Below are 20,864 nucleotides of genomic sequence, written 5' to 3'. Positions count from 1 at the left end.
AATCATGCTAGCAACATGCTAGTAACTGGCTGGTAACAACATATTAGTACCTTTGCTAATCATGCTAGAAACATGGTAACAACATGTTTGAAACTTGCTTATCATGTTAGCAAAACATGCTAGTAACTTGCTAATCATGTTAACAACATGCTAGTAACATGTTAATCATGCTAGAAATATGCTAGTAACTTGCTAATCATGCTAACAAAATGGTAACACCATGTTAATAACATGCTAATCATGCTAGAATCATGCTAGTAACATTCTAATCATGTTAGAAACATGCTAATTATGCTAGATTCACGCTAACAAAATGTTAGTAACTAGTTAATTTTGATAACAACATGCTAGTATCATGCTAATCATGCTAGTGACTTGCTAATCATGCTAGTAACATCTTAACCATTTTAGAAACATGCTAGTAACATGCTCATCATACTAGAAACATGCTAATAACATGTTAAATGTGCTAGCATAAAGTTTATCATGCTAGAAACATGCTAGTAAAATGCTAATCATGCTAAAATATATTAACAACATGCTAGTCATACTAGAAACAGCCTAGCAACCACCACAGGTACCCTAGCAATATGTTTTATCCTTATCTGTTTTTCTGATAGACTGTATTGCCTTAAAAACATTCAAACTTTAATCTTTAAAACTATTTTAACTTTTAAACTACTTCAAACTGAAAACTTTTCAAACTTTCTAGCTAGGCTTTTTCAAGCCAACTTAAAGCTTGTCTACAAACTGTTTTTTCAAAAAAAATTTGTGAATGTGATGATAGGGCTCAATTTTCACTATATTTACTTATAAAAGCTACAAATGCTATTCTATCAAGAATGATTTTCTCCTCGTCTTTCTCAATGACCAAATTATGCTACATGACTGTAAAAATAGCCAGCAGGTACATTTTGAATTGTTTTAACTAATCATCTGGTAATAAATGTCATTTCAGTTCTACATTCTGAGTATGAATTATCATACGCAGTAAAATTGAACAACATGTACAACACTATGATTTCATGTGTCTCTTCAGACCTTAAAACTGTAAATGAATTATGAGCTTCTAGAACTTCTGACCTTCTAACTGAACTCCTTTTCATAAAATTGAACATAGAAATAAAAACAGCATAAATAACCAAAAATAAACAACAAAGTTCTTTCTTAGCTATATTAGTGCAAACAATAAGTGTAGCTATAATCAAATAGGCTACTCTCTAAATATTCAAAGTGCAAATAGAGACCAAAGCATGATACAGAGCTATGGACAGCTACACAACCTATTATAGCTTGCATACTAATAACAGCCTAGATATGTAGCCTAATTTACGCACATCAGGGAGTCGCTCTCAAAACGCATGGTATTAAAATCGCTTTTGAATGCACTTGCACGATTGACTTTCGGCTTCTATTTAAGGATTGCGTGAAATCTTAGCGGTACTGGGTGTGCATTCTACAATACAAGACATTCATTTTGTCAGATGCTCTGCAACGAATTCTTATATACCAATGAGGGTATTTTATGTTCATGCTGAAGTAAATTTAAAATAATAATAAAAAATAAAAAAACAGCCTGGCCAATCTGAGGCCCCTGCACACGTGGTGCCCCTAGGCTGCAGCCTAGGTAAGCCTGTGCGTTAATCCGCGCATGATTATTAGTAGTAGTAGTAAAAAAAAAAATTTCGTGCCTGTAAAACTTTTTAAAATTAATTTTAACACATAAATTACAATCATGACCATAATAGGTGTATGAATTGCATTTTTTCATGTGCTTTTGATTAAATGTATAGAAGGTCACAACATTGACACTACTAATTTTGCATAATAATACATTCATGCATTCTTAAATTCTAACTTTACAAAGATGTTCCTGTACTTGCCTGTTCAGAAACTATTGTGTGTTGTGCAAGAGCTCTCCTCTCTTCTGAGTCTCTCTGACGCAAATGAGGGTCCTTAAGGTCCTCACCTTAGAGTGTTGCCATGACAATGAGCAGTCAGCTCCAGGCACCCTCTCAGGCTCATTGTGACGATGTGATTGACAGATCCCTCTCGAGGCTGTTGTCTCAGGTGTAAAGATTTGACAGTAACAGGAGAGAGTGTCATTTGGCTGACCTCTCTCTTTCGTTCTACAGCTTTAATGAGAATTTACACAGCTAGCAAAGGCTCGCTTTAATCCTGGACCTCAGACTGAGATAATGTAGAGAATATGAGAGGAAATCTATCACATTCATTATATTCAGGTGTAGTTACTAATTAATGGAACTGAGAAACTGTTAGTGTTACTGTTATAGTGTTGTATATGTGTTATTGTCAGCATACCGCAAGCACAAATATGCTAAATTATGATGTCATTTATGATGAAATTTCAATATTTTCATTGATTTACAGATATTGACACTTTTCTTCTTTCCAATAAATAAATAAATATTATATTATGCATTATACATATTATATTATAGATTATTTTGCCTAAGGTAACTGTGTTAAGTTCTGATAATTATCAGTTCTGATAATTCTGTTCCAAATCAGTATTACTGGAAATCAAAATGAGGAAAAAAAAAATTTATTTTCTTTTTTTTTTCACATTTCCCATGGTTTTCAGAAGTGGAAATCCTCAAAGGCCCGGTTTACATCTGGTATTAACATGCATTTTCGTCGATCTGATTACAAGTGAACAAAGGAGACACATTACTGTTCACAGCTGGCATTTTGTCCACTTTTAACAACTTCTGATTCCATCGAGGGGAGGGTCTATGGGCGGGTCCCTCTGCTTTCGTCAGAACTACAGTGGGAGGGTTAAAAACATTGTTACATGTGGATGCCATAGACTGTATAAAAACATGGACGTAGTGTCCGTTACATCACCCGTAGGCTTCCAAAGAGCGTTTTTGAAGCTCAAAGTGGACGGCCGTAGCCATGGCATCACCGCATGTCACTCCCAGATAATCGAAAATGCTGAAACCACACCCACCTAGCTCGACGGCAGTGTCAGCAGCGGCAATCTACCTGTCACTCAAGTGGCCACGCGCTTAATTATGCAGAACTTTAAGGCTTAATATAATTTAAACGGATGAGAATTCACCCCCCTCACAGTTGTCATGAAGGGCAAAATTAGCTATATAGACCAAAATCATTTTTTGAACCAGGCTGTAAACGTTTTTTTTTCTGCTGGTAAGTTGGGCATTTTAACATGGGGATTGACTCCCTTTTGCAGCCAGCCTCTAGCGGCCAGTTGATGAATTACAGTTTAAGTCACTTCCTTGTTGGCTTCACGAGAGAGCGCGGGAGGTTGCCACTTGGTGGATGCACACTAATATTATGCCAGAGTGCAGCTGTTTGTGTTGTTATCAAATGAAGATGCTCCACATCTTGCTGTGCATGTTTATGTATGGGGTTTTTCAGTTATTTTGATCCAGCGGATTAAATAAGCTTACACAACTGTCATACTCACAAAATGAGACGACGGAAAAAGACGAGGATAGCATCCACTTTTGTTTCTGTGGTGTTAGCCGCAAGACCTCGCCGAATGATGTGGACTCACACCAGAAGTCAGGACTGGACAGGAATATTGTGCTCGCTCTGTGCGTTTACTGGCCCTGTCCCAAATGGCACCCTAAACCCTTGTGGTCTTCCTCTGAGTCCAGGCACCGCTTTTTAATGCCGCTTTGACTGTCGGGTAGAAGTCTGCTGGGGAGCACGCCCCAATGCAGACTTGGCAGAAGTGCGGATCGTGCGCATCTACACTAAACAACAATCCGATCAATTGCATTTTCGACCAACTCTGGATGTGGTCGAAAGTGGACAAGCTCAAAACGTTTTACACCGGTACTTGGCGTTGTCCATTTGTGATCGGATGGACAAAACACATGTAAGTGCCAGGGGTAAAACTTGTGTAAACTTGTGTGTAAACTTGTGTAAACTTCATTTTTGAATATGATTTATATATGTTATATATGAACATCAATAATAATGATTAAAAAAAAGAATAGACATAAAAAACTTCACTAAATTTACAATGTTAATAACTGTGAAAACACCATCCCAGCCTGTGAAAAGGGTCCATTGTTGGTCTCTTGCAATTTCAAGCTTCAAAAAGGATGCAAAAGCCTTATAAAACTACCATAAAAAAATAAGTTCGTAGTGCATCGATTCACTACAGGAGGCCTTTATTCTCACCTCAGAGCCATGTGAGGCATGTTTTATTATGGATGTGTGCGCTTTATTTGAGGTGTTTTGGACTGTTGAACAGAAACACTGCCCACTGCAATGATAACGCTCGGAATAGCCAGGACAATTTTCAATATAACTTCAATTGGATTCGTCTAAAAGAAGAAAGTCATATACCAGGATGCCTTGAGGGTAAGTAAAACACAGGCTTATTTTCATTTTTTTGATTAACTAATCCTTTAATATCACATGATTGTTTGTGATATTCCTTTACAAACAAGCTCAAGAAATTACATTAAATGGTGAATAATTGAAACTCAAATGCTGTAAGCTTCACCTTCTCCTCATCTTTAATCAAATGGGTTATTGGAAGAACTCTACAAATGTATTATACATCTAAGAAATTTCTGGTCTTGAACATTATTCGAAAAGGGCTCATTTTCCATGTGGAATTTAAGTTTTTTTTTTTTTTTTTTTTTTTTTTTTTGCTTCTAAGACACATTTTGCAATTTCAATACCATCTAAAAATGAAATGACTGGTTATGACTCGTATAACCTCTGTAAAATGATGTAGCAAATTACTTGTGGTTTTTTGGCTAACTCAGAGGTCCTATGAGAAATCTAATCCAGTCTGTATAGGAATCCCTGTTATTGCGGGACTGTAATATTTATAACAGCACTTCTCATTTATTTTGACCTTTTCAAATACAGCAGTTCAGTTTGTAGCCCTAAAACCTGAAAAACAATTAGCATCTTCAGGCATGGTTTCCCTAAGGAACTCCTACAGGTTTTTAGAATGGCGGATTTTGATCCGAGTAAAATAAGGTCTGTCATTAACTTCACATGAAGAGACCATGTCAATTTATGGTATAAATTTCATAGTCACGTGCACCTTGACTTTTGAAGAATTTTTAATGTAAATAGAAACAAAATGGACAGCCAGATCAAGTAAACCATTAAAAACAGCCTCTGTAGTGTCAGCATTAGGTACAATCAGCACCTTAATTAACTTCTTCCCTTAATTATGCATATAATGTTGTAATTATATAATCATATTTTATTAGTTTAATGAAGCACGCATCCAGAGCACATGACCTTTTTTAATGGCCACATCCAGACAATCCCAATCCGTTCCAAATCCTATGTGTATAGTTCTTTTAACCTTCTTGAAAACTATATGGACCACGAAAGAAGCTACATTTCTAATGATTCCTTTAAGAATAGAAGGATAAAAACATCATGCCATTTTGTGTTTGGGTTACTGAGTTTAAAGCAAGCTGATGTAATTTGTACTTCATGCCTGAAACCTTGGTTCGAATTGGTCTCAACTTGCGGAACACACCACACACACATTCTTTTCATGGGCTCGTCGCAGTTCAACAGTATCCCCTTCGGCTACACATTACACCTTGAACTGACACTGCCCTACATGGAGACACTCAGCATATTATCTGATTCACTATTCTTTCATGTTCCATTCTGTAGGCAGATACATCACCATAAACAAATCTGTCTCTGGAGGGTCACAGTGATTCTGATCTCAAAAATTAAATGGCAATAAAAAAGCAAGCAGAAGAGAAAAGGGGTTATTACAGAGAAAAGAGTATTATTCAACTGTCCTCCAACAGAACAGCATTATAAATACTTAGTATCAGACAGTGTTGTCAAAAGTAAAGACCTTGTTACCATTCAGTAGTGAAATTTTAGTTTAGAAAGTTGATTTCCTGTTAACATTTGAGCGGTGTTGAGCAGATTGTTACACAGTGCTGACTGATCATTGTGTTCACGCGCTCAACAGATATGGCTGTGATTGGCTACAATGATCATCCCTTCACGCTCTTCCTTGAGTGCTTATCAGCGGATCCATTAGGCATCTGCTGACGGTGACGGATCCGCTGATAGGTGCGGCTTTCCGCTCGGTGAAGAGGGTGAAGCATTGTAGCCATCATTGTAGCCAATCACAGTCATATCTGTTGAGCGGGTGAACACAATGACCAATCAGCACTGTGTAAAGGGTTGTTTACACAGAGGACGATAGCTATAAAGATAACTATATTAGCCTCCGCACCAGCGAACGATATCATCTGTTTATTCTAAGCGCGCATGCGTCTGTCACTTTAAATTCTCGAGCTCAATATTGCAGGATGGATTCTGATTGACTGTCAATGTTTGTATCGTTCATCAGCTGGAAAAAAATAGAACTATATCTTTATCGTTGTCTTTATAGTTATCGTCCTTGTGAACTGGGCTTAGAATCTGCGCAACAGTGCTCAAATGTTAGCGGGAAATGGACGTTTTTGCGAATGGTATCAAAGTTGGTACTTTTGAGAACATTAGTATCAAACATATCTGTATATTATCTGTAATTTAGTGTGGTAATTTAAATTGGGCATATATAGTTGTTTGGAGCTTAAATGGCCAGTTAAAGCAATATAATTTTTAAGTTTAAAGTCTGAAGACACCAAGACTTCACATTCTGTCAAAAAAAAAAAAAATTCCAAATCAGTGTACTGCTGGAGTGATGTTATTTACCAGTCCATTTGTTATGAATTTTTTTGTCTTCAAGGTTTACAAATCTCAAGATATTGACAAACTACAACAATAAAACATTAATTTGTCAACATTAAATATGAATGATAGAGACTTTTAAATAAAAACAAGACGTCACAAACATCTGAGAAATTGTACATTTAATAAAAGTGACAAAAATGATGTATGACATTCCAGTGGCACATAATGGTAAATCTCATGAACTGGCACAGGGAACAGAGTGGTTTACAGGAAACAAGTCTGCAAACATACATATATATATATATATATATATATATACACATACATATATATATATATATATATATATATAAATATATATATATATATATATATATATATATATATATATATATATAAACTGTTTCTAAGTTGAAAACTGTTAATTTTTAAAATGAGAGAATGAGAAACATGAAAAGTTTCCAACCATGAACATCTGCTTCTCTACTCAGAGTGGAGGAAAGATTTCCATGCAAGGTTTTCTCTTTGATTATATGCAAAGGACATTTCTGCTATTTTGTATTACAAACAGAATTCATTTATTATCCTCATACTTGAATAAAATTACCATTGAAACACAGAGTTATGCTAATAAACTGCATGGCTGAGGTTTGCCGTTTGCGAATTTCAATTAGAAATGTTCTTGGTTTAATCTGTTTTTAGCATCATTTAAATCCACTTCCATGTGATGCAGCATGTCCTCAAAGCGAAGGACAGAATAAAATCTCACTGAGGGGGGTTGGGGGGGGGCAATACAGACTACCCCACAGGCCATTCAGAGCAAAACAGAAACAAAGCTTGTGGTTGGTTACTGAATTTCTCATGTTGCATTCATTGATCATAGCAGAAAACGAAAATGTAAACAGTGCAACTTTTAACAAATCTGGGCTACAGTATGTATAGCATTCCAGCGTCGTCTTCAATAAATAATTGGCTAAGATAAAGTACGTTTCCATCTTTTTAATAAACCATAAGCCATCACAACACAGCTTGTCTTTGCAGAAATGCAGATGAGACATAAAAGATATGCACAAAAGCATCTTAAAAAAAAGCAAACAAACAAAAAAATAAAACAACGGAACTGGCACTTTAGAGAAGCTAAACCAGATATAGATACTCTTAAGTTCATTTGTTGAATGGCAGGATAGGAAGCACGTCTAAATAATGTTGCTGTTGTTTTTTTTTTTTTTACACAAATAGTTATCTTCAAAACTTTAATATTGCATTCTGTAAGGCTTATGCAGTCATAAAAGGTTTGTACTGTTGTACTGTCAGTTCATGAACTGACTTTCCCATGTTTGAACCAATTTTCTTTGTGCTCCTAGTCCACTAAGCTGTTATCACCAAACACACTAGGTTGCTTAACTCAGTGGTTCCAACTTACTTAACACAGAAGTAATTACTGACATGCCATCAACAAAAAAAAAGAGACTTTCAAATTTCAGGACACTATCTTAAACTATTTCACCCAAGTCATCAAAAACACTACTGACTTGAATATGTAAGTCTTCTGTCTGTGATGCGATTTGATAGATCTCACTGGTAAACAAATTCAAACATTTCCCATTGAACAGGTAGATAATAATCAGTGGTTTTGAGGCTGATTAAAAAGAAAAACATCAAGACTGCAGAGGCAGACTACAGTCAACCCACACAAAAGCAGCCTATTTTTAAAATAGTATAATATTCATCTTAAAGTTCACTTTCGATTTTTCTTCTACTTTCTTGCAGATAGTTCATACTAATTTCTAATTCAATACAATCCCCCCACCCCCCACACTTACAAAATCACATAAAATCCATATCATGTTGCTTAAGCCACAGAAATCTGTGCATTATTTTAGTTAACCAAAGCAGGTGTCAGACAAAACCAGTGTCTTGGACTTATAAATACAAATTTAAATTATGCATTACATTTCTGATAAATAAAAGTCATTGAGAACTTTGATTGGATGATGGTAGGACCTAAAAGAACTGGCAGTTCTGCAAACTGCATTCTCTTCTAACCTTCATTGCAGTCAGGCCGTTCGTTCTCTGTCAGTTCATGACACTCTATAAGGACCATGAAGAACAATCAAGTCACAAGAGTGACAACCGAGTCCAAAAATAATTCAGCCATGTCACACCTTATAATTTTCAGGATAGCTCCTGAGAATTAATCTTAAAATTAATTCTTTGCTAGCTGACAGTGACAGTGTTATGTCTAACCTGATTAAAGAATCAAGTTTTACATATAAGAACATCTGCAAATGGGCCCAAGAGGTTCTTGTTGAAGATACAGCGCACCCATACTAAATATGTGGTAAAGGGTTTGATGTTTTCCGAGAAGGTGTAGTTCTGATGGGGCAGAATGTAAGGCATATATGTGTTCTCTCCCTGCTCCTGGATCCACACCTCATATTTCACCTCTTTAACCTTCAGGTACTTCAGGTTCCAAGGGATCTGCCATGACACTGAGAGCTTTGCTTCATTGGTTGCCTGTACTGACGTCTGGCACTTGGGCTCTCTGACTCGACCAGGATGTACAGTGCTAGCCACCTTGGCCTTTTTCAGATTAGGCTTTTTTAGAGTTTCTCTGAGTACTTCCAGAAAAGAGGCAATGTCCACAGTAGTGTCCTGGTAAATGCGGAAAAGCCACTCTGGATTACGACAACAAAGATGCCTTGGCACCTCCTTGCTGGCAAGGATACGTTCTTGTTCCTCTTTCTCAAGGTGGACGATGCCACCCTGATCCCAAGGGCGATCAGGATATGTAACAGTGTTCTCTTCCATGGTATTTCTCCATGCGACATACTGAAGGTCCATGCCAGGTAAGGAGGCCAAGGTTTTGTAGGGAGTGTACTGCTCTGGGTTTATAGCATACGGAAAGAGTTCAACCACAGCGGCACCACGGGGCAAGAACATGGAGGTAATCATTTGGGCTCCGTGCATGCTGACCAACATAGTCGCACCACTAATAATTTGGATAATGCTATCAAACGACTGCTCCTCCAAAGACACAGTGACAGTCCTCATCTGAAACTCTTGGGCTAAAGCCAGAAGTAGTTCCGCCTCATTGAGGATGAGCCTGTTAGTGGTACGCTTAAAAACTACAATGTAGTCATCGCCCTCCTCTTGCGTGATGTTAAGCCTCTCCATCAAAAATGAAGCAAACTGGCGGATCTCGTTACCTGAAATCAGAATGTTGGCTTTGGGTCCTTGCGGTTGCACAAAGCCATATTGGTACCATGTTGTCATCTTTGACAATCCAACGTAGGACTTGGTGAAACACATGAGTTTGCCAAAGGTCTTCAACTGCTCCTTGAGAAGAGGTTGCTTACTGCTAAGCAAGCGGTAGAGATCAAAGTGAGCCCCTTCACCCCAACCCTCCATGAAGACGAGTCTGGCCTCATCATCCAAGTCTGAATACTGCTGCATGGTGTAGTATATGGGCAAAAGATCATCATGGAAAATGTGCATGAGGTTGTCTGGGTTAAAACGGTTCAGAATTAGAGCAACATCTGGCACAAACACAGGTTTCGGCATAAACTTCAGAGCTGCTGCCGGGAGCTCGAGAAAGTTAAAGTATTGAGTGTTGTGGTCTTCTACAGATGAGAGGTCCAGCAGGGCAGGCTGGAAACGCCGAGGGCCAAGGTTGGGCAGCATCACAGAGGCATTACTGTGGAAGAATACGAACTCCTCAGCCTCTGTGCAGTAGCAAAGGTAGTCAAAGCGGCAGATGCGATCAGTGTGCATCTTGCCAGTGCAGACCATTCTGGTGCCATGCTCTTGGAGTGCTAACAGGGCACCGTGGTAGTCGATACGCACCTGTGAGAACTCCTGTGATTGGCGTGTAAGATGTAACTCCTCTTCCAGCTGTGATGTGTGTTCAATCAGCCGAACGTATTTCCAAAGCAAGGCTGCCACCACTGACACGAGCAGGCCATTCAGCACTGCCGGCAGATTCATCCTACACCCAATAGCACGCATTGCAGCAGGACTCCGACCACACACTCATGCTCCACCTGCAACAATCAGAACAGACCAAGTTTGAACAAGGTGGTTCAGGAGTTGCATTAATACATCATAAATGTATGGTACAGAATGAGCACAGAGGGTAAAGAGTAGGGCAGGGGTTTCCTAACTCAGTCCTGGAGGGGCACTGTCCTGCAGAGTTTAGCTCCAACTTGCCTCAACACACCTGCCAGGAGGTTTCTAGTATGCCTAGTAAGACCTTGATTAGCTGGTTCAGGTGTTTTTAATTGGAGTTGGAGCTAAACTCTGCATGACTGTCGCCCTCCAGGGGCAGGATTGGACACCCCTGGAGTAGGGTATCAAGAGAAAGATAGGTACCAAATATTTTAAACTCATTTAGGGTGTTATAAATTCATGTTATATCTTATTTTGCGATGATGACTGACTATACATTACTCTCTACATGTTTTAGTTATGTTTCCTCCGCCCTCGTTATGTTTTACATTGTGAATTTTGAATGTGTTTATTAATCTCAAGCCTCCAAATCTGACCAGCAAAAATAAATCACATTTCAACTGTACTCCCTGTACTCCCTCTCAGTACTGGGCTTTTTTTTCTTTTCTTTTTTTAAAGAAAAACCCTTGAAATAATCTCATCCTATGAGCTGTTGGCATGCTATGGTAGCCAACAGAGCCATGGAGACCAGAGAGTGGCTAAAGATGCCCACCTGCATCCAAACATTCACAGCATTTAGAACTAAAATTCTATGTGTGTGTTCTCAGCGCAACATGCATGCAACAGCCTATAGGCTAATTCTTGTACCAGTGCCTACTGGTTTAGGACAACAAACAGACTGTTTTTAGAAGGAGATAAGGAGAACATTTTTGCAAAAAGACATAAAAAACTTGATTCAGTAATCTAAAATAGCAACAACTCTTTCTATTGTTCACAATGACTGAATCAAATTAAACGAGACAACATTCTAGCTATGTTAAAGGCTTCATCAGTACTAAAAATCAAAGATGAGGTTGGCAGAGCTTCTTGCGGTCACATCTCATGGATGAAAAATGCTAATTTTCAGGATGCGAAGGACAATCTTCCTTGTTTGTTTTCATCCATAGCATTTCATGTTTTGAGACTTAAGCGGCATTAACGTCCAATCCACATGGATACAAACAGTAGAAACAGCAGTGTCGCCAGTCGTGCATTTAATTCCCCTCACTGCATAGACAACCCTGAGGGAAACATAAAAAGGCTTTGCCAACTAACAAATGTCTGGAAAATGTCAGCTACATATTGCAAATTACCGAGCAAACCCTCAGTGGCACCATCTCAGCTAACATAACTGTTTAAGACTGAAATGTCTTTGATGTCTGTTTGGAAATTAAGCATAAACTGAAGAATTAATGGTTATAAACCCAACATTGGTTGGGCTCCCTTGGGTCCATTACCTCATATGTTGGCAAAATTTCACATGACCTTCTAAAACAGAAACAGTTAGCTTCTACTAATTAATAATTCTCATAATCTAATTATTAATAATCAGCTATTCCTTCTATATTATTAAATAATATATCATCAAGAAAACAGTAAAAGTCCAAAATAATTCAAGACCTGCCAACACTTGGCTTTCACTGTACATGATAATTAAATGAACATTGCACTCCATCTCTTACATCATTTATCTAAAAAACAAAACAAAAAAACAAACACTGTAAAAAAATAAAATCAGCAAGGAGGGGTGTGAAAAGTTTTTAATAAAGATTCCAAGCGAGTCTAAATTGAGTCTATTTTGGTTTCAGGTAACATTTACAGGTACATCCGTTTTAATGTTCAGTCTGTCTCTCTCATGGGACTTAACACCCACATCGCTTCAGAGCTGTTTCGCCTACACCATTCTGCCAGTGATTATTTAAAATAACTTCACTCAGCTCAATGACTCTGCACAATAACCACTCAAAGACAGTATAGGCTTGATTAAACATAAACCAACAAAATGATGTTCAAGGTAAGAATATGCAGTGCTCTCATAATAAAAGCTTATTTCAGATTAACATTCCAGCATGCTACTCATACAGTTTCTGCAGTATGTAGTACAGTATGCGCATTTTCTGAATTTATGGAATACCCAGGTGACCTACCACATGTACAGCATACAACACATACTGAATGAAATACTGCAATGCCTCCAATTTCCAATGTGATGAATGAATTAGAAATTAAATCAGCAGTAATTTGTAATAACTATTTTGACTCATTGTTTGAACAGACTGACAAACCTTACAACATTTTACACCATATTTATTTATAAATAACCATATTTTTTATTAGAACGATAACTGGATGCAACGCGAAGTCACGCAGCAACAATGCAGCATAGACATAGTTATATGCATAATAGTATATTCCCTACTTTTTCACTTTTTTTTAATAGTACATTTCTGTAAAAATTGACCCCAGTGTACTGTGCTAATATGAAGGAATTTTCTGTTGATTTTTTGTGCACTGCTCTGTGTTGCGTTTTATAGTTTAAGGAAATGTACATGCAGAAAAAGACTACTTTTTCAGTTTTTCTACAAACTTTTTTTTTTTCATACATTGCATGCAATATACATCATGGACTATGCAGTATTCAATAAATAAAATATTCCTTAACCATTCCATAAACATTAAAACTTGCTATAAATAATATGGCAATTTGGGAATTTGATATTCAACACTCCATTAGTGGATTTTCTGGTTTCCAATAATAAATATCATACCCAAACAGGCAAGTGGTTGATTCTTGTATCAGCACCATCTGACATTTTAAGCATAAGGGTGAGGATCAGATTTTAAGATAACATGCAAGCTTATGTGCTTCACATGCTTGACTGCTTTGCTATCATGCTATGAGCAAAACTGACAGTAAAACCTAAAGGGAGGAAAATGTTAAACTGCTTGCATGTAATGCACTGTGATATGGATCAGATTATGGAAGGTTCATTCACTGCTACAACAGAAAAATCCAAGCTAAATCCAGACCATTGACGCATATTAGCTTTTCAGACCTCTTAACGTGGGGGGGAAAGGGTTTAAAACTGATTTGTTTGGCGAAGCGATACGCAAATGCATTAAAGAGACACAGAGGCGAGTAATATGCTAAACGGCATAAAGACTCTGGGAGCGCATGACACAGAGGAGACTCAGTCTATCTGAGCTGTCCAGATCTAATTTGGTCTGCAAGAGCAAGCAGATCTCATGTCCTTGAAACCTCGTCCTTTCTGTGCATATGAAGAAAGAGAGCAGGGGGTCGCATCATGCAAGAGAGGGCTTTTGGAGGAGCCGGGTGCATGTGTTTACGACTGTATAAGAGAATGGGAATAATGGGCTTGGCTGACAGGGCTTGCCCAGCTCCCTTGTGTACAGCTGGGCTGTTTGCTATGTGGATGATAAGCACCACAATGATGGGGGAAGGCAGCCTAGTGCTTCTAATGCATTTTAATAAGGCTCCTGGAAAGACACGGCTCTCAGTCTTTCAGTGGCTTTCTTCTCCGATGAGTCCCTTCAGGATAACCAAGGAGATTCCCTACTCGGCTCCCTGCCCACGACAGAAAACTCTCGGGCTAAAGAGACACAATCATTATGCCTCTTCGATTCTTCTGTCTGACTGCCCGTCCTTCCTGCTTCTCAATAACATCTCTTGCTACTTTTTTTAATTCCCTTGTGAACAAGATCTTGGGTCATTTTGTGCTAATTTCTGTGCTGATTTTTAATTTTGTTGATGTACACACACTTCAGACCTTTTTTTTAACATCTTGTGCCACAAGCATCTTGGTGTTCTATTGCATATACAGTTGATTTGCTCTGCATGCTTAGTTAACACCCTTCATCGTTTCCAAACAAAGCTTTGAGTACTGATTTAAAAGTACCGGCCCACATTGCATCCTGATAAAAAACCACCAGGTACCATCAAAAATGACACTGCAACCAATAAAAATTAGTTCTCAGAAAAGTGGTTTCATGACTGATTATTGCTGTCACTTCGGAGTACTAATACTCATCCTTACCTGTGACATGTCAAGTTAGATGAACCAACTTTATTTCACAATTCTGCATAAGAATGTCAGAGAAAATAAGAAACTGTCAATCCAATGGAAAAGAATCATTCTGTAATCACAGAACTTAATGTTATTGGTATGACAGGTTTTAATCTAATCTATGCTCATATATATATATATATATATATATATATATATATATATATATATATATATATATATATATATATATATATATATATATATATATATATATATATATATATATATATATAGTGATTTCACCAAGTACAACATGTTCCTGGATCAACATATATAGTGTGTGTGTTAAGTGTCTTCAGTTACTATAATAACAAATTCTAAGTGTAATAACTAATAACTAATTAATTTAACCATTTGATACACTGCATTTATTGTGTACATACATTTTTACACTCTAAAGACACCCAATATAGAGAGGAATGGAGAAAAAAAAATCATAAATCCTTTTTTTAAATTCCTAACTCTAACATAATGCACAATAAAACAGCTACTTCTAATTCCACACAATATCAATCTAGGTCTTCTTATATTTGCCTATTATGTTCTAAAAATCATCATAGGCTAGCAAAGCAGGCTCCGGAATTATATAGGTTCACCTATTGTTATTACCCTTAATAAGCTGCATGCTGATTGATATAGTACGCACTGAAGCAGGCAAATGTCTTCAGCATCCCTCTGTTCCTCAGGGACAGATGAAGAATGGGTCTGAAAGAGCTTTTCAGTGGGGGTTACAGGAAACAATGTCACTCTGCCTCCTGGGAGAAGGACTCTACGTAACACTGCAGAGCTGGGTTGAGGACAGCAAAATGACAAAATACTGGAGCAGGCAAAGGACAGGGTGCAAATCAAAAAGCAGAAATATACATATATGAATGAGTCTGCTTATGGAAATTGAGGCTACTGCGATAGCTATGAGATTGATGATAACATCAACCCTTAAATGTTGTGACAGCTGGGTACAATGTGAATTCAGTGAATTCAATATGAAATGCCATTCGCTATCAGATTTAATGCGAAATGTAAAAAGCGTGAAATAGACTTTTCTTGTCTGTTGCCTTGTATGTCACAGAACAGGACATGATAGTCACTGGCGAAGGGCTTGGGACTGTGCATGTTCTTGAGGTGCCATCACCCAATCAGTCTTCTTTACCCAGTTCTCACGTGGGGTCCTGCTTCAGCCTAGCAACTGCCATTGATTGACATAAATGGAAATGTTAACTAATAGCTTTCACCATGTATTATAGAACTCGTTAGTGATGTCAACTAAAAAGTCTGAAGACAGAAAGTTACTATATTTTACTTTAGTTACTATATCAATATTACATTTACTAATAATAAGTTACTATATTAATATTATATTAATTTAAAGATCTGATTTCATCTTGACTTTTAACCTTATTTTGCCATTTTTAATGAATTCTCAAAATATTCATATGACATGCAGGAACGCCTAATTCTTGACATATCTCTACAACAATGTCCTGGTTAAACAGGGTTCTAGATTGGGTTATTATGATGTCTCAGAGGATTCAGACCTGATCCATGTAGCTTTAAGAATGACTGGCAGGCACCCTGTCCTTGACAACAACAACAACAACAACAACAACAACAAAAGACTGACCAATTTAACGGTCAGTCAGAATGCATTTACATTGAAAAAAAAAAAAGTAAAAAAAAAAAAAAATAGCTTAGATTTTGCATTGTTTATATATGTCAAATGTTTATCCATAGTGGTGGTATTGCATCCAGTGCTTGCCCTTTGCATCTCATTTTATTTCTAATATTATTAAAAAATAGCCTCTCTTTTTAGTGTGCCAGCAATGATGACATGATATAATTTATTTTGGCCTGATGATCAAAGCAGATCTGACTCACTTGAGTGCAAATCATTCATAGTTGCAACACAAGCACTCAAAGGATCAAATAAACGTAATATGATCTATATATCTATGCAGCCTATCTTTGTATAAACGCACACACTATCTATCTATCTATCTATCTATCTATCTATCTATCTATCTATCTATCTATCTATCTATCTATCTATCTATCTATCTATCCCATTCAACACAACAGGTAGCAATTTAATAACGCTAGTCTTGAACAATGTTTTAGATGTATATTAATATATTAGAGTTGTTAAATCATGACGTGAGCAGTGACATGAGATACTGTATCTAGACTTTAAATAGTGTGGATGATCAGTCATCATCTAAGTCAAGAAGCATCTAGCTATTCATGACCTGGTGGGGAGGGGAAAAAAAAACTTTTTGCATTGAGTTTAAGAAAAGAGACAAATAATAATAAATATCACACCATATGGAAAAGCAAATGCGTTACATACCTGTGGGAAGGGTGAGCCAGGACCAAGTGTTGTTAATTCACTGCGGATACACGGTTTCAACAGCAGCTGCAGCAAACCAGTGCCAATGATCATTTACAACTTTACATCGTACAAACGCAGCATTTCCGAGGTTGTTAAGCTAAATACACGATGTGTTCATTCACAGTTGGTATTAACAGATCGCGTGTTGGCTTAATTTTATCGCTACGTAGCGCAAATTTGGCTCTGTCGCGCGTATTCTGCGAGCATTAACCCAGCTGCTGGAGAAGTCTCCACCCACAGCTATGACCGAACTCAGACGAGAAAACCTCGCGAGATCTTATCGCCGCTAATCAGTCTGACGTCTACATTCATGTTATCGCGAGAGCTTTGCAACACAATTGAAAGAAACCCATAATAGCTTAATAGCAAATTCATATTCTTGGTGATGTACTTACTTAGTCAGGTAACTTAAGAAAAGATTGGCTTACGGCATACATATGTGCTGATTGATTTAAACTTTAAACTGAACATTAAACTTTAAATTGGCTTCAGTATAACTATAAATAAAACTTTAAAGATGAAGATTGCATGTTTGAGTATATTTGCTATAAAGTGATTTTTGAATGAATACTAGGCTATGAAACTCTCGGGTGTGACTGTAATTTACAGAAATTATTTTTATCAACCAGCTAATCAAAATAATAATATACATATACATTCCAGACTACCACAGGGATTGTGCTATAATTCATACATCTTTGTCATATGAACAAAAATAACAATCGCATGACCTGACCAGGCTACTGATTTCCTTTTAATGACCTAACTGAGAAATGAATGATTATTCATTTGTCTCTCAAAGGCTCGATGCATGAGTTTATACAGTCTCTTCCATTCTAAGCTGTAACACAACACCCTCTAGAGCCCATCTGACGGGCAACATTATTTTAAAATGCATTCAGAGAAGATCAGGACGGCTTACCAATGAAATAGTCTATATCTTTTAATCATTAACGTGATTTCTCAATGCCTATGTGTGTCATAATGTGCTATGCATCTCATACCTTTTAATTAGCACTTATTCTATGGTAACCCATTACAACGAAGAACTCTTTAAATACAAAGAGTACCACTAGTAACCAGTAGATGGCGATAGATAGCTTTAAAAGACATTTATGCTGTAGTGTGACCCAAGTGAAAATAATTCTGAATTTAAAATATATTCCTCGCAGTGTTCAGGCAGTATTATTCAATAAACCTTCTTCTTTTCAAGAAACTAATGGTAATATCTTGTATTCATGGGGCATTGACACACATCTCTTTCCAGTTTATTACATCTTTGATAAGAGCCATTGCAATTCCGTGTCTCCTGGGTCAAAAACCAGGCTCTGGCTGTTCTACAACTGCAATCAGTATCTGTAACTCGATCAAATGTGTCACATTGCTGATTGCTGTTCCAAGTGCATGTTTGTTCTACAATAGTTTCATGAATTATTTATAACTATAATGATTCCATATGTAGGGCCTATTTACTTGAATGGATGTGTTCCGCTGAAATACGATGTTGTCTCAATCATGTCTGTATATAACACAGTTTCATAATGTGAAAGCATTTTCATGTGTGATGAAGGCGCAGTGCATATATGGAGATATAAATATAACAGTGTAGGCTACTATAAAAATCTCAAAAGGTCAGATGAATCATTTAACCCTGGATGCATTTCGGACGCAATTTGCGCACGGTTTCATACTCCTCCATGTGCAGTTACGAGCAATATAAAAATAACTTTCTGGCCCACACAAAATAGGTTCGCTTAAAAAAAAACAACAACCAGAAGATACAAAGTCCTCCACGATATAAAACTGTCCAGTGACGTACAAGAATGCGGTTGTTTTAATATTAGAAATGAACTTTAACTTAAACCTTAACTTAAACAAGAAGTTTAAAAGAAATGACTATTTCTATTTCCTCACCATTAGGGTTACCACTGATTGGGCAAATACGTGTCACGTGATATCAAAGCCTTTTTTAATGAAATTGAATTCATTTTACAATGAATAATGTGTTTTAATAATCCTTCAAACACGTGCTGATGTAAGATATTTTAGCTATTTTCAAGCGAAAGGAAACTGATGCTGATGAAGAAAGTGACCGGCCTATTGGAGCAACATTATAGGCTATGTTACATGTTTGACAATATGATTGAAATGTATACTCAGTACAGTGATTTGTGTGTGTGTGTGTGTGTGTGTCTTTGTTTGTTTGTTTCCTGGTGCCTTTTTTTGGATTATGATTGGTCTGATTTAAGGACTGTTTGCAAAACACCTTATGTGACCCTGAACCACAAAACCAGTCATAAGTAGCATGGGTATATTTGTATCAATAGCCAACACTAGCCTACATCGCATGGGTCAAAATGATAAATTTTCCCTTTATACCAAAAGTCATTATGATAGGCTATTAATTAAAGATCATGTTCCATAAATATATTTTGTACATTTCCCACCGTAAATATATCAAATCCGTAAATATATCAAAACTTAAATTTTGATTAGTAATATGCATTTCTAAGGACTTAATTTGGACAAATTTAAAGGCGATTTTCTCAATATTTAGATTTTTTTATTTTTTTTTTGCACCCTCGGATTCCAGATTTTCAAATAGTTGTATCTCAGCCAAATATTGTCCTATCCTTACAAATCATACATCAACAGAAAGCTTACCAGATATTCTAACAATATTATACTATTATGGGTTATTGGTGTTGTAGATTTTATGTGAATATGTTTTGATTTTTTTTTAATATGTGTGGATGTGAATATGTTTTGATGTTATAAAAATATCGATTCATTTAGGGGTAGGAGTTTATATGAATGTATGTCTGACGGGAACTTACTGTCTTTAGAAAAGTTTAGATGGTATTTTTTTCTTTTCATCTTGCCTCTGTATAATGCATATTAAAGTTCATAACTGCAGCGATGCTTTGTTTACAGTGGAAACCAAGGAAACGCTTTAAGCGCCACCTGCTGGCAGAGAGTGAATCTGCGTCTCGTTCAGCTCGTCTGCTGTTTCTGTTTCATGCAGATATTTTTATGTATAGTTTCAGAAAACTGAAGTCAAATCATTCTGTTTTTGCTTCAAATTTCGAAATAATACAATCTAATTTAGATTAAAAACGGCTCATGTTGCATGTATGCAGCATCTTTGTTTGGATCATGATTAAAATGCAGTTGTTGCCTCTAATTTTAAATGGAAAGAGCACAGACAAAGCCTTATTTTGTTTATATGAAAAGATTTATTTTATTTGTGTTACTTATTTATTTGATTAGGGGCTTGATGATTATGTGTATCACAACCGTAAATATATCAAAACTTAAGTTTTGATTAGTAATATGCATTGCTAAGGATTTCATTTGGACAAATTTAAAGGCGGTTTTCTCAATATTTAGAATTATTATTATTTAATTTTTTGCACCCTCAAGATTCCAGATTTTCAAATAGTTGTATCTCAGCCAAATATTGTCCTATCCTAACAAACCATACATCAACAGAAAGCTTATCAGCTTTCAGATGATGTATAAACCTCAAAAAAAAAAAGAAAAAAAGAAAAGAAAAGAAAGAAAGAAACTTTTGACTGGTTTTATGGTCCTGGGTCACATATAGTAGGCTAAACAATTCATACATTTATTAAAGAATAATATATTAACAAAACAACCTGAAAAAACATATTTTGATAATTCTAAGAACTATCTAAACAATGGTTACAACTAGAGAATTCTTA

General features: G+C 36.6%; 1 protein-coding gene across 1 annotated transcript; it reads right to left on the bottom strand.

Annotated features, from left to right (window-relative positions):
• Positions 1-7,668: 7,668 nt before the first annotated feature.
• pomgnt2 (protein O-linked mannose N-acetylglucosaminyltransferase 2 (beta 1,4-)) lies at positions 7,669-17,428 on the bottom strand. Its single transcript, XM_019092052.2, has 2 exons — positions 17,101-17,428; positions 7,669-10,724 (listed from the first exon to the last, which is right to left on the bottom strand). Exon 2 carries the CDS (start codon positions 10,687-10,689, stop codon positions 8,941-8,943), a length of 1,749 nt encoding a protein of 582 aa, XP_018947597.1. The 5' UTR covers positions 10,690-10,724; positions 17,101-17,428; the 3' UTR covers positions 7,669-8,940.
• Positions 17,429-20,864: the final 3,436 nt, after the last annotated feature.

This window comes from Cyprinus carpio, chromosome B16, assembly GCF_018340385.1.
Source record: "Cyprinus carpio isolate SPL01 chromosome B16, ASM1834038v1, whole genome shotgun sequence".
Taxonomy (NCBI): domain Eukaryota; kingdom Metazoa; phylum Chordata; class Actinopteri; order Cypriniformes; family Cyprinidae; genus Cyprinus; species Cyprinus carpio.
The sequence above is the reverse complement of the archived record's forward strand: the minus strand, read 5'-3'. Positions and strand labels throughout refer to the sequence as shown.